Source organism: Danio aesculapii, chromosome 9 (genome assembly GCF_903798145.1).
Source record: "Danio aesculapii chromosome 9, fDanAes4.1, whole genome shotgun sequence".
Classification (NCBI taxonomy): domain Eukaryota; kingdom Metazoa; phylum Chordata; class Actinopteri; order Cypriniformes; family Danionidae; genus Danio; species Danio aesculapii.
Genome location: NC_079443.1, coordinates 3,835,738 through 3,849,160, shown reverse-complemented (window position 1 = coordinate 3,849,160; position 13,423 = coordinate 3,835,738). Strand labels below are relative to the sequence as shown.

General features: G+C 38.9%; 1 protein-coding gene across 2 annotated transcripts in view; it reads right to left on the bottom strand.

Moving 5' to 3' along the window:
• Positions 1-5,784: 5,784 nt before the first annotated feature.
• Positions 5,785-13,423, bottom strand: part of itga6a (integrin, alpha 6a) — a 61,247-nt gene continuing 53,608 nt past the window's right edge. Inside the window, exons 21-26 of one of the 2 annotated variants that reach the window (XM_056465043.1) lie at positions 13,016-13,114; positions 12,803-12,913; positions 12,613-12,711; positions 10,797-10,922; positions 8,703-8,818; positions 6,550-6,640 (exon numbers count right to left, since the gene is read on the bottom strand). In XM_056465043.1, coding sequence (XP_056321018.1) covers positions 8,717-8,818; positions 10,797-10,922; positions 12,613-12,711; positions 12,803-12,913; positions 13,016-13,114 — 537 coding nt within the window. In that variant the 3' untranslated portion in view covers positions 6,550-6,640; positions 8,703-8,716. Of the gene's footprint in view, positions 6,641-8,702; positions 8,819-10,796; positions 10,923-12,612; positions 12,712-12,802; positions 12,914-13,015; positions 13,115-13,423 lie in introns of both variants that reach the window. The other variant, XM_056465042.1, reaches the window with a different exon arrangement.

Genomic DNA, 13,423 nt, shown 5'->3' with positions numbered 1-13,423 from the left:
CCACCACAGTAGCTGCTCAGGATACGGCCTGGTCCAGGATATGGAAACCTTGGGATCATCTCGTCGTTGGTCTTGGATCGAGTCAGTGACTCTGCATAGTCTGAGGGCCTCGGGAAGAGTATCCCCAGGTGGAAATGGAGAATAAAGAAAATAATTAGCGTAGCTGCTGTTCATAGTGTATATCAACAAGATGCAGAACCTGTGTGGAAGCCCCCTAAGTGGTGCACTAAGTGTATGCTTTACTGAACAGATAGGTCTTTAATCTAGAAAATCAGCAACAAATCACTCATATTGCCTGTAGTAAAAGCACCTTAAAGAATGAATGAATGAAAAGCACGCCTGCCATATAATCAATATTAGATATACCTTGGCAGAGCTACATAATAAAAGTTGCAGTACACTACCTGACATCGCCTATTCAAGTTTTAGGAACGGCAAATAATAACTTGACTTCTAGTTGATCATTTGGTATCAGAAGTGGCTTATATAAAAGGCAAAGGCCTCTAGATTACGCTTATTTGACCACAATAAAATATGATCATGCCTTGATTTTTAATTATTTAATTAGGACAGTAAGGTCTGACTCTGCTTAGACAAAAGTCTTGTCACTGAACAGAAATAATGTCCAGTATAGAATATGTGGTCATGCTGCAGTGGAAACAGAATGAATATTGTGTCTGACTCCATCATGAGCTTGGAGGACTGCATCCATACATCTCTGCAATGACTCAAATCACTGATTAATAAAGTCATCTGGAATGGCAAAGAAAGCGTTCTTGCAGGACTCCCAGAGTTCATCAAGATTCTTTGGGTTCATCTTCAATGGCTCCTTCATCTCACCCTACATGCTCAATAATGTTCATGTCTGGTGACTGGGCTGGACAATCCTGGAGCACCTTGATGTTCTTTGTAGAGTATAAATCAACCTTAAAGCCTGGTAAAGTTTAGATGGGATACAGGGGTAGATTTAAATAAAATACTATTAATGGTTAATTTAATAAATAATATAAAAAAACTCTTCTTAACTTCTTGCCGCAGCTGTATTCCTTCTAGCAACAACCCTAAAGCCCACCACAGCACATCTTTACATTGTTCCCTATATGTTGTTAAGCGACGAGGATAGACGGCGGATATGGACTAGTGGTGAGTGTGCGCACACTTAGGCATGGGACGATAACCGTCTTCAAGGTAGACCGCGGTTTGGAAAAGTCAAGGTTTTAGGACAACAGTATCTCTAGAACAAAAGAACTCCTAAGAGGCCATTTTAAATTGGGAAGAAATCTGGGTTTTTAAAAGTAATGAGGAAAGCAGAAGTCAATAATTTATTTGAATTATTTTGCCTGACATGTTTACTGCTCCAAAATATTATAAATATTTCTCAAAATGAAATATATTGTGTTCAAAGCGGGAAAAAAGTTAGTTTTTTTACCCAGGAATTTAAAAAGAATATATTTTAGAGCAGTAATCACAATACTGTCAAACTGTGATGTTTTTATCCAAGGTTATCATACAGTCAGAATCTTATACCGACCCATGCCTAACTCACACTGCACTGTCAGAAAGAAATGATGTTTAAAAAAATGTCGCGGTGCATCACCTCTAGTGTGACTTTAAAGAACCCACCTCGTTTTTTTTTTTGTTTTTTTTTGTAAATATGCTCATTTTACAACTCCCCTATAGGTAAACAGTTGAGTTTTACCATTTTTCAATCCAATCAGCTGATCTCTGGGTCTGGCGGGAGCATTTTTAGCTGAGCTTAGCATAAATCATTGATTTGGATTAGACCATTAGCATCTCGCAAAAAAAAAAATATATATATATACTTTCCAAAGAGTCCTATTTAGAGCTTGACCCATTTGAAGTTACATTGTGTACTAAGACCGATGAATAAATGAAAGTTGCTATTATCTAGGTTGATATGGTTAAGAACTACACTCTCATTCTGGCATAATAATCAAGGAACTTTGTTGCTGTACCACGGCTGCAGCAGGAACAATGTTATTACGCAGCGCCTGAAAATAGCTCCCAGCTCCAAACCAACGCAATCTCACAGCAATTCATAACTTTTTTGATTGAGTGGCTAATTTGTATAAATTTGTACAATCTCTTTCACACAATTTAGTCAGATTTGCTCATCCCCACGGCATTAATATATTGGATTGAATATTTTTGCTGGTTGTTTAAACTACTTTTGGGCGTCATGGTGGCACAGTGGGTTGCACAATTGCCTCACAGCAAGAAAGTCGCTGGTTTAAGCTGTGGCTGGTTCAGTTGGCAGTTCTGTGTGGAGTTAGCGTGTTCTCCTGGGTTTCCTCCAGGTGCTCCGGTTTCCCCCACAGTCCAAACACATGGTATAGGTGAATTGGACAAGCTAAATTGTCAGTAGTGTATGTGTGTAAATGAGTGTGTATGGATGTTTCCCAGTGATGGGTTGCTGCCGGAAGGGCATCCGCTGCTTAAAACATACGCTGGATGAGTTGTCGGTTCATTCCTCTGTGGCGACCCCTGATAAATAAAGGGACTAAGCCGAACAGAAAATGAATGAATGAGTGGGGTGGGGTTTGGTGCCACGCCTACTTTTTCAAAATTGTACGACTGAACTCATACGAATTAGCCACTTAACTTACAAAATGTAACATACTTGCGTTTCGTCGTGAGATCAGGCTGGCCAAGCCCTACCAGTTATAATCTGTGTAACGTCATTGTGTTTCAGTTTTGATCAATGGAATATTTTTAGGTGGGAATTTGTTGGTGTTTGGCTTGGCGTTGAATGGCGGAGGGGTGTCGCTGACGAAAGTGAAGAGGGTTGCGGAGTTGCTGAAGAAAGTGAAAGTGAACCGGAGAGTGGTTGAGGAGGGTTGTTGCTAGATAAGATATGGTTGCGGCCGGAAGTAAATGAGAATTATTCAAATTATTTATTAAATTTGCCATTTAATGTATTTTATTATCGTCTTACCCCCACCCCAACCCTAAACCCAACTGTCACAATACTGTAAAAATATTCATTGTTATACAGTGTCATTAAAAATGCTGCTATATTAATGTGCATATCACTTGCGGCCGGCTGAGTATCCGATCTAGACTTTACCGTTGAGGTGGGGGATCTGTAAAATGAGGTGCCGGATCAGAGTTCAGAGGTTCTGGATCCGGCGTGTTCAGGCACAAATGAAGCCCAGTGGTCAATACATCGGATTTGTTCATTCAGCGTAAATGCAGCCTTTAATGTGTGAACCAAAAGTCCTGTTCAAAAGAGACATTTTTCTAAACATCCTTCTGTTTTGGGGTGAACTGTTTCTCTAATTTGATCTCAGACCAAACCAAAATATCTATAAACAATTAGTCATTTCTAAAAGTTTCTGTTAAAGGTTTTGACTGAAATCTCTGCTGTCGAAGGGCATTTCAAACGGACGGCTCTATTTGCGCTGGAATCTCTGCTGTGTATAAGAATCTATTCATTCGATGCTGCTTTTTAGGATTAGTATTATTGTATTTGCACTATATTAATATTTTACACACTGTTTACATTATGCTCGGTTACATTGTACTGCATTTTTAGTCACAACTCGCTGTATTTATTATTATATTGCTGATCTGTCGAGATGGCCTTACACTATTATAATATGGAAGGAATGAAGTACGTACTGTAACCTTTCTGTGGAAACATATCAAAACCAAGATCTGTGTTATCAAAACTATTTAACATCTGATGGATGATTGTTTTTATAAACGACTCAAACTCATTAAATATTTCAGCATATTTGTGTATTTTTGTTTTCTTTTAAAGGTAGAAACAAAACAACAGTTTACAAAGCCAAATTAATGGATTATTATGATTATGAATGATTAATTAGGCCTAAATATCATTCATTCATTTTCCTTCGGCTTAGACCCTTTATTCATCAGGGGTCAGCACAGCAGTATGAACCGCCAACTTATGTTTTACACAGCAGATGCCCTTCCGGCTGCAACCCATCACTGGGAAACACCCATACACACACACACATACACTACGGACAATTTAGCCTACCCAATTCACCTATACCATGTCTTTGGACTTGTGGGGGAAACAGGAGCACCCGGAGAAAACCCACGCCAAAACGCGGAGAACATGCAAACTCCACACAGAAATGCCGACTGACCCAGCCGGGGCTCAAACCAGGAACCTTCTTGCTGCCAGGCGATTGCGCTACCCACTATGCCACCGTGTTGCCCCAAGTTTTTCCTTAAAACAAGCAAAATAATCTGTATTCGGTAAATGTGGAAAGATTAAACTTCTAAATGTGTGTGGTAAAATATTAATTCTGTTGTTTCATATGCCATGCATTTGCCCAGTGAGCATACATTTACGGTCACTGGTAGTTCCTATTGGTCTAAGAGCTATACTGGTTTTAAGCTATACTCTGAAATAGGAACTAATTTTGGAGATAAATTCAAACACACACACACACACACACAAACACAAGGATACTTGAAAATAGAACTACAAAAGTGGTCCTCCAGTGTGAAAGCCCCTGCTGTAGTTTAGGTTTATTGCCACCTGTGGGCAGCAAAGCTGAAATATGCTAAATAGCAAGCAGATGTTTGGTTCTTGAGAGCTGTGAAGTCAAGCATTTGAAATGCTATGCCACACGATTCTAAATATGATCCTGGACTACAAAACTAGTATTAAAGGGGTCCTATTATGCCCCTTTTTCAAGATGTTAAATAAGTCTCTGATGTGCCTAGAGTGTGTCTGAATTTCCAGCTCAAGATATCACACAAATAATGTTTTATAACCCCATTAAAACTGACGCTTTTAGGCTAATTGTGGCATTTTGGTGACCGTCACTTTAAATGCAAATGAGATTGTGCTCTTTTCAAAAGAGGGCGGAGCTACAAATGCCTCAGCATAGTGGCAGATTCAATAACAAGTCTAACATCTTATGCTAATGAGGGAGAGATGGTGACTAGTGGGCGGGGCTTTCCCCCTCTGACGACACGTACAAAGGGAAAATGTTAATCAAAGTGTTTCTGCAGACTGTTTTGATCAAGTGTGATTATAAAAAAATAAAATGTATACAATTTTACTATTAGAAGCTGGTTATATTCTCACACAACTGTCTTTAAACCCCTTATAAATGTGATATTTGCATAATAGATCACCTTTAAATTGCATGTGTGTAAGGGTCTTTTTAATGCAAAAAAAAAACAACAGCACGTAAATATCACCTTCCATGAAGGCATTCTGTAATTGTTCCACCGTAAACATATCAAAGCTCAATGTAATTTATATTGCTAAGAGCTTAATTTTGACATTTTGAATCGATTTTCGCAGTATGTATTTGTGATTTCTTTATTTTTTTTAACCTTCAGATTTAAAATAACTGTTTGTGGAGAGGTAAGCATGATCGAACACCCAATGAGGGGGGAGAGCAGGCTTGGAGCCCGGCGGCTAATCAGCAGGCCAATCAGAAATAATATATAACACCTGTTTATTCTAGTGATTGGGCCGGAGAGACACCCTTCTTAAGGAGAACAGAAAGAGCAGCCGGGGGAGAGGGAGAAAGCACGCATTCACACGCAACTATGGGTGTTGTGCACTTAATTGGAAAAAAAATAAAACTTTATTGCTTACCTGAATCGCCGACCCCGTCTTCTTCTTCCCTCAACAACGAACCTTGCTACACTGTTTCTCAGCCAAATATTGTCCTACACTAACAAACCATGCATCAACAGAAATCATATTTATTAAGATGATGTATGAATCTCAGGTTCTCACCATTTTGTTGAGTAGTAATTCATCGACTTGTTTATTTTCTTCTTTTCTTCCAGAGTTTCAGCTGACCTCAAAACATGAAATCTGATTTTACGGCTACTAAAAAAAAGACATGAAAAATAATCTTTGGGCAGTTCATGCACAGTAGACGTCTTCGTACAAAATTACATTTGAAACAAAAAATACAAATAAATAAACTGCACAGTAAAATATTTACAATCAAGACAAAATAGTCCTGGCAAATCTCATGCGTCCTCTAAAAATATACAAACGCTTTTAAAGGGGTGCGAAACGTAATGTCCAAAAATATCCAGAGGTTACCAGTCAGTCCTTACCCATCTAGAAACACATGGAGGTGTAAAGGCATCTTGAGTCCCACATTTGACTTGTTTAACATCAGGTTGAATCCTCTGAAACGTTTAAAACTACAGATGTCCAAACTGTCCGCTGCAGATGCAGACAGTCCAGCCTGATCTCACGAGGAAACGTAAATATTTTACGTTTTGTTAGTTTAGTGGCTAATTCATATGATATCATGAGTTCAGTCGTACATCAATGTACGATTTTTAAAAGGAGGCGTGGCACCAAACCCCGCCCCTAAACCCAACCATCACTGAGTAAATCATACTAAAATGTATGAATGACATTTTTCGTACGAATTAATAAGAATTAGCCACTAAATCAAAGTTACGAATTGGCGCGAGATAGCGTTGGACAGTCTCATGAGTAGCTCTCGTTCTCATCCCACGTGGTCATCCACTGCTTCTTCTCAAAGGGGTCCAACATGACCTTCCCGTCCTTCAAGAGGCGCGTCTCCTTACGAATCCTCACCGCGTGATATTTGGGAACACTGTCCTCGTATTTGGAGCGTTTGAAAAACCCACACTGGCAGAGAAAGAACAGAAACACGCATTAAAGTTTAAGAATTTCAGTCAGCGTTAAAGGAATAATCCACTTTTTTTAATGAAAATAGGCTCATTTTACAACTTCCCTAGAGTTAAACTGTCGAGTTTTAACATTTTTGAATGCGTTAAAACCGCCAGCACTTTTAGCTTAGCTTAGCATAGATCATTGAATCGTATTAGACCATTAGCATCTCGCTCAAAAATGACCAAAGATTTTTGATAATGTTCTAATTTAAAGCTTGACTCTTCTGTGGACTAACACCGACGCTAAAGGAAAAGTTGCTATAACCTAGGCTGATATGTCTAGGCTATACTATCACATATATTCTCTATACCAGGGGTGTCCAAACTCAGTCCTGGAGGGCCGGTGTCCTGCATATTTTAGTTCCAACCCCAATTAAACACACCTGAACAAGCTAATCAAGCTCTTTATAGGCATACTAGAAAGTTCCAGGGAGGTGTTTTGAAGGAAGTTGAAGCTAAACTATGCAGGGCACCAGCCCTCAGCCCTGCACATAGTTCCAACCCTGCTTCAGCACACTTACCTGTAGGTTTCAAACAAGCCTAAAGGACTTAATTGGTTCGATCAATTGGTTTAATTAGTGTTGGAACTAAACTGTGCAGAGCTGTGGCCCTCTAGGGACTAGGTTTGACACTATACTCTATAACTTTACTCTCATTCTAGAGCAGGGATGGGCAAACTCGATCCTGGAGGGCCGGTGTCCCTGCATAGTTTTGCTCCAACCCTAATCAAACACACCTGCTTGTAGCTTTCTAGTGATCTTAAAGACACTAATTAGGGTGTTCAGGTGTGTTTGATTAGTGTTGGAGCAAAACTCTGCAGGGACACCGGCCCTCGAGGATCAAGTTTGCCCATGCCTGTTCTAGAGTAATAATCAAGGAACTTTGCCCCTGCTGCAGCCATGGTACAGCAACAATAGCTGCGTCCCAAATGGGACACTATACACTATGCACTTATGCACTTACTTCCTCAACAGCATAGTATATGAATGTAGCGTCATCCCGAAATTCAAACCGTTTCCCTGATGACGTTTGACGGTTGCCAAATTAGTGAAATAAATGGCCAAAGTACCAAATAATACCTGTCAGGAGTATAACCGCATTCGCCATCAGGAGGCGCTATAATCACTCTCGTAGGAGATTTTTGCTTTCACAATCAAAAATAAATAGTTATCCAACATGTGCGCCCGATAGCTCCACCCCTTCCGCTACGTTGGCAAAGCAGCGGTCGTTGAGCGGTGAAGTGTCCAAGGTAACACACTTCGTTTTACCAGTTGAATGAGTGCATCGTCCGGGTACGTAAAGTGCACTTATTATTTTTAGAGTTTTCAGTGTGAACGCATTTCTTACACTATTTATACTACAAAATGGCATAGAATAGTGTATAAGTATGCGATTTGGGATGCACCTAATGATATTACACAGCGTGACCGGTGAACATGATTGGGTACTAATTTTAGGCGCTGCCCCTGCTACAGCCAATGATACAGCAACAAAGTGTTTTTACGCCAGAGTATAGTTCCTAGACACATTACCCTTGAAATTAGCAACTTTTAATTTTCTATCGATGTTAGTACGCAATATAAATACAGAATAATCAAGCCTTAAATAGGAAAATTATGAAAACTCTTTGGCCATTTTTTCGTGAGATGCTAATGGTCTAATCCGATTCAATGATCTATGCTAAGCTAAGCTAAAAGTGCTCCCGCCAGACCCAGAGATCGGCTGAATGGATGCAAACTGTTTACCTCTAGGGGAGTTATAAAATGAGCCTATTTTCATTAAAAAAGTGTTCATTTAATGTGGTTTGATTAACAGTGAGAGACGGGACATGCTTGACAAAACGGTACACGTAAAAGCACACCCAATCGACACGATACAAAACAAAACGGAGCTTCACACGCACGCTGGGAAAGCATGTGTCTGTTTTTAATCTTCCTTTTGTCAAAGCACAGGATGAGTTAGTGAGTTAGGCCACACGTCATGCAGACACAGATCTGCAGCAGCGATGGTCTTTTTACCATGGTAAGGAGAGCTAGGCCTCAGTGGACAGTTTGTCTGAGGGCTGAGCGTGAATCTCAGCTTTGTGAAATGCGGCGTCGTACTCGTCCTTCTGCGCCCGCTTGAAGAAACCGCACTACAGAGGGGGCAAATTCAGGGATCATTGCAAAACATGTCATGTGGAGGTTCTTACACTAAAAAATGCTGGGTTTCACACAATTCCTTCATGTTGTCCCAACACAAATCCATTAAGTTACTTAATTGTTTTATGTTCAATCCACTTATATTTGTAAAAACAATTAAGTTGACCAAAAAACACTCAAGAATTGTGTTGATTTAAATACATTGGGGAAAAAGTACTGAACATGTCATGTTTTTTTCTGGGAATGATATCTCTAAAGGAGCTGTTATCATGGGATTAATCTAGATTTATGTAAAAACCCAAACAATAAAAAATAAAAATAAAACAAAACCGAAAAAATCTGATAAATGAACTACTGAAACATGTTTAATACTTTATATAAAAGGCTTTTTGGGCAGTGGAAGCTTAAAGACGCCTCTCATATGGAGAATAAAGTCACATGCATCGCTCAGGTGTGAGTTTTACACAGACTTCAACAGAGTGTAATAATCTTCTGATGGTTCTGTGGGTCTCGTCTATCAAATCTGAGCTTTATTTCGTGTTTTCTATTGGATTCGAGTCAGGTGTTTGGTTGGGCCATTCTACAGCTTGATTTTCTTTCTCTGAAAGCATTCAAGAGTTTCCTTGTTTGTGTTTTGGATCATTGTCTTGCTGAAATGTCCACCCTGGTTTCATCTTCATCCTCCTGCTAATATAGATGTTGGACTGAAGCAGTTAATATTCATTTACTCTGAGGAAGAGCAGAGGGTTGCTGAAGAACTACTGAGAAATTTCAGCTGCTGTCTGGGCTTTCACTGCCTTCCTTTCTTCATATGTTCAATACTTTTTCCCTTTGTCATTTCATTTTATTACACATAACTTCATTTGTAAACTAATTTGTTTAGTTTTCTTTGGATATATGGATTTCTTTGGTAGCTATCAACATTCGGTGAAAATGTCAAGTCAGCAGCACCTTTAGAAATATGTTTTCTTAGAAAAATGGTGACGTGTGCAATACTTATTTCCCCCACTGTAAGTAGTTTGAAAAAGCAGCAAAGTCATATTTTGAGTGTACTAGGGCTGCACAATACATCAATTCGGCATCGATATCGCAATGTGCAAATCCGCATTGGTCACGTTGCAGAAAATTCAGTAATGCTTTGTTTTCAGGCCTATGACGCAGCTCAGAAATCCACAGATTTTTACAGTCATTGAGTTTATTTACTGTCTATTTATTGACTTGTGTAATATTTATTCAGTTTTTAAATTTTTTTAAACTCAATTGGCCGTAGTGTATGAGTGTGAGAGTGTATGGGTGTTTCCCTGTACTGGGTTGCAGCTGGAAGGGCCTTCGCTGTGTAAAACATATGGTGGAAGAGTTGGTGGTTCATTCTGTTGTGACAACCCCTGATAAATAAGGGACTAAGCCGAAGGAAAATGAATGCATGAATAATATTTAATAATACTGTCTTTTAATCTTTAATAAATAATCCAATCCTGCGATGTGACTATTGCGGATACACACATTGCGTTATCGATGCTGAAACGATATATTGTGCAACCCTACCGCAGTGCACTCTAAATAAATGCTAGGTTATTGCTGAGTCTCAACCCCACCATTGGGTTAAAGTGTAATTTACATTTAATTAGCATGAATCCAACATTGGGTTTGTCCATATTTAACTCGACACTGGGTTATATGTGGAGTAACACTGGGTTATATACTGCATTTCGTTGCCTTGTAATTGTACATGTGTAATGACAATAAAGTTGAAACTAATCTAATCTAATCTAATATTTTTTAAAGTGTAGAGAATAAAAATACTATGGAACTCAAAGGCCACCATCTTCGTTTGGTAACCAACACTGTTCACAACATCTTAAATAAAACGTATAGGTTTGGAGGGTGAGGAAATGAAGGACTTTCAGCCACATGACTGATATCACTGGGTTAGGTTTACTTCATTTTTACATGCATGAGTGCTGAATTTACCTTCCAGAGTAGCAGAACTAAGAGAGCCAGCATCAGGATTCCAGCTAACACAGCCACTAGAATGATCCACCACGGCACCCCTCCAAACGGAGTCGCCGTCGTCTCCGGGAACACCGTCACCCTCACCTGTGCATGAAATTAGTCATTTAATGTCAAAGGTGCTGTATGTAAGTTTTTGATTCTTCTAAAAGATAGAAATACCATAATAGCTTCACAGATATGTAAGAAATATGCTAAGTGAACATATTTGTTTATCTGAAAAGCAATGCTAAAGTCAGTTATTCTGCTTTGAAAATGTGCGTTCCGTGTCAGATTGTCTGTCTTAGTTTTACTCTCTATAACCAGCCCACTGCCAGTTTACCCAATTATATTTCAGCATCCTGGGTTGCCTTGATGGAAAACACACTGGTTGTGTCCGAAATCACCTACTACTTAGTAGATACAGCGGTTGAATTTACTACTCGACCGTTAGTATAGTGTGTTCTATTCAGTATGAATGGAACTCGAACGTACTACATCCACCATTTTGTCATCATCACGTGACCTTTCCCACGTCTCCCATTCATGAATTCTCTCGTGGTGCATCATGGGATAGCGTAGCGTGCATCAGATGCACACTTCAGAATCTCACTGGAAGTATTAGGTCATCCGGGTACTTCTTGCATACTGTTTTTCGAATTCTATGAATTCAGACATACTGTTTTGTATACTATAATATATAGTACTATATAGTGTACTATAAAGTATGGAAGTATGCGATTTCAGACGCAGCCACTGTATTTTATTTCAGTCTTGAAGGCTGTCTCAGTGTATGCAGCTGCAGTCAAAAACCAGAGCTTTAGCATACAGTAACAGCCTCCGAATTGAGATGCGGATTCAGAGTTATAAAAATCCACATCAGGCCGTCGTTAATTTGCAAGAAGTATAAATACTACAAACATAAACATTAGCTGATTAGCATCTTATATTGTAACACCATATTTAGTAACTCAAAACATCCAATCAATTACCAGATTTCTTCCAAAACAAAGAAAAGGCAGTCGGGTGAAATCGATCTATTTATTGTAGACTTGGATCAATCTGATTGGATTATTGCTGGTTACAGATGAGAGACCAGCTGCGATCAATCATATCACATGCTCCTCTCGAAATGAGTTTGTAAAACTTAATTTAAATGTATATTTGGTAGATGTTTTTTTTACACAACTCAATTTCAATAAGCTGTTTATCCAATACCACTGAAGGTACACATTTGATCAGTTCTTGTTATCACTGGGAATCAAACACACAAGCTTGGCTTCACTGTGCTCACAACCAGTCATAACAGACCGGTCTAATCCTTTGACCAATCAGAGGAGACTCTCGGGGATTTAGAAAGGCCGGATTCTTAAAGCAACAGTTTTATGAATTAGTTTTTCTGTTGAACACAAAACAAGATATTCTGAAGAATGTTGGGGTAAAAAAGCAGCCACGGACATCTATAGTAGGAACAAAAAATGCTATATTCAATTCATCTTTATTTCTCTAGCGCTTTTACAATGTAGATTATGTCAAAGCAGCTTAACATAGAAGATCTAAATTGAAACTGTGTCAGTCCAGTTTTCAGAGTTGAAGTTCAGTTTATAGAAGTAAAGAAGTCAATAGGAACACAAAACAAGATATTCTGAGGAATTTGGGGGTAAAAAGTAGCCATTGACATCTTCAGTATATCTTCATTTGAGTTCAACAGAAGAAAGAAACAGATTTGAATGAGTAAATGATGACAGACTTTTCTTTTTTTTTGTGAATTGTCCATTTAAATAGGAAACCGTGTTACCTGAGTTTCAGGATTTTTCAGGACGATATTCTTGGCTGAAACATCCAGACTTATGGAGGCTTTCACTATTATATCAAGGTAATTGTAGGATGCAAAATCCTGTTTTAAAGAGAAAGACAAGACATTATATTAACAATCCGATAAAAGTTCTTTCAAGAGTACAAAAACGAGCTCTCTTCATTGTCCAAACCTCAAGGAAAGTGGAGTTCCACAGGCGGGATTTCAGGACGATGACCGCAGTACTGTCCAGGCCCTGTAGAGGGCACTTAATCTCCACACATCTGGCGTCCCCACTGCAAGACTATGAAAACGACGCTAAAGTTCATTTCAAGAAGCTGATCGGGTGCTATCATTCTTAAAAACGAACATTCTCTACAAATATAGCTGAAATAAATCTCAGTACCAGGATCTTATGCTTGCGTTTGTCGGTGAAGAGGGATATTTTATTCCCCTCAGAAGGTCTTCTCTCCTCCAGCTCCCTCTTTTTCCTGATTGACGAATCCTGAAAGTGTCACAGGTCTCATTTTTAGCATGTTTTAGCCGTAAAATAATGCTCTTAATAGAACACTCTTTAGTCAAAACTCTGGTCAGTTTTGAGAGAAATGCTAATGGTCTACTTCAAGTCAATGATCTATGCTAAGCTAAAAGTGATACAATCAGTTGTCAAAGGACACCATCAAGCTCCACCCTACATTTTTGACTAATTTCACTCGGATATTCACAATATGTCACAATAAAGAGAACAAGTACTGTTTCAGCTGAACAATAGCACTGTAGATTTACATATTTAGAGGATGCTTTTATCCAAAAT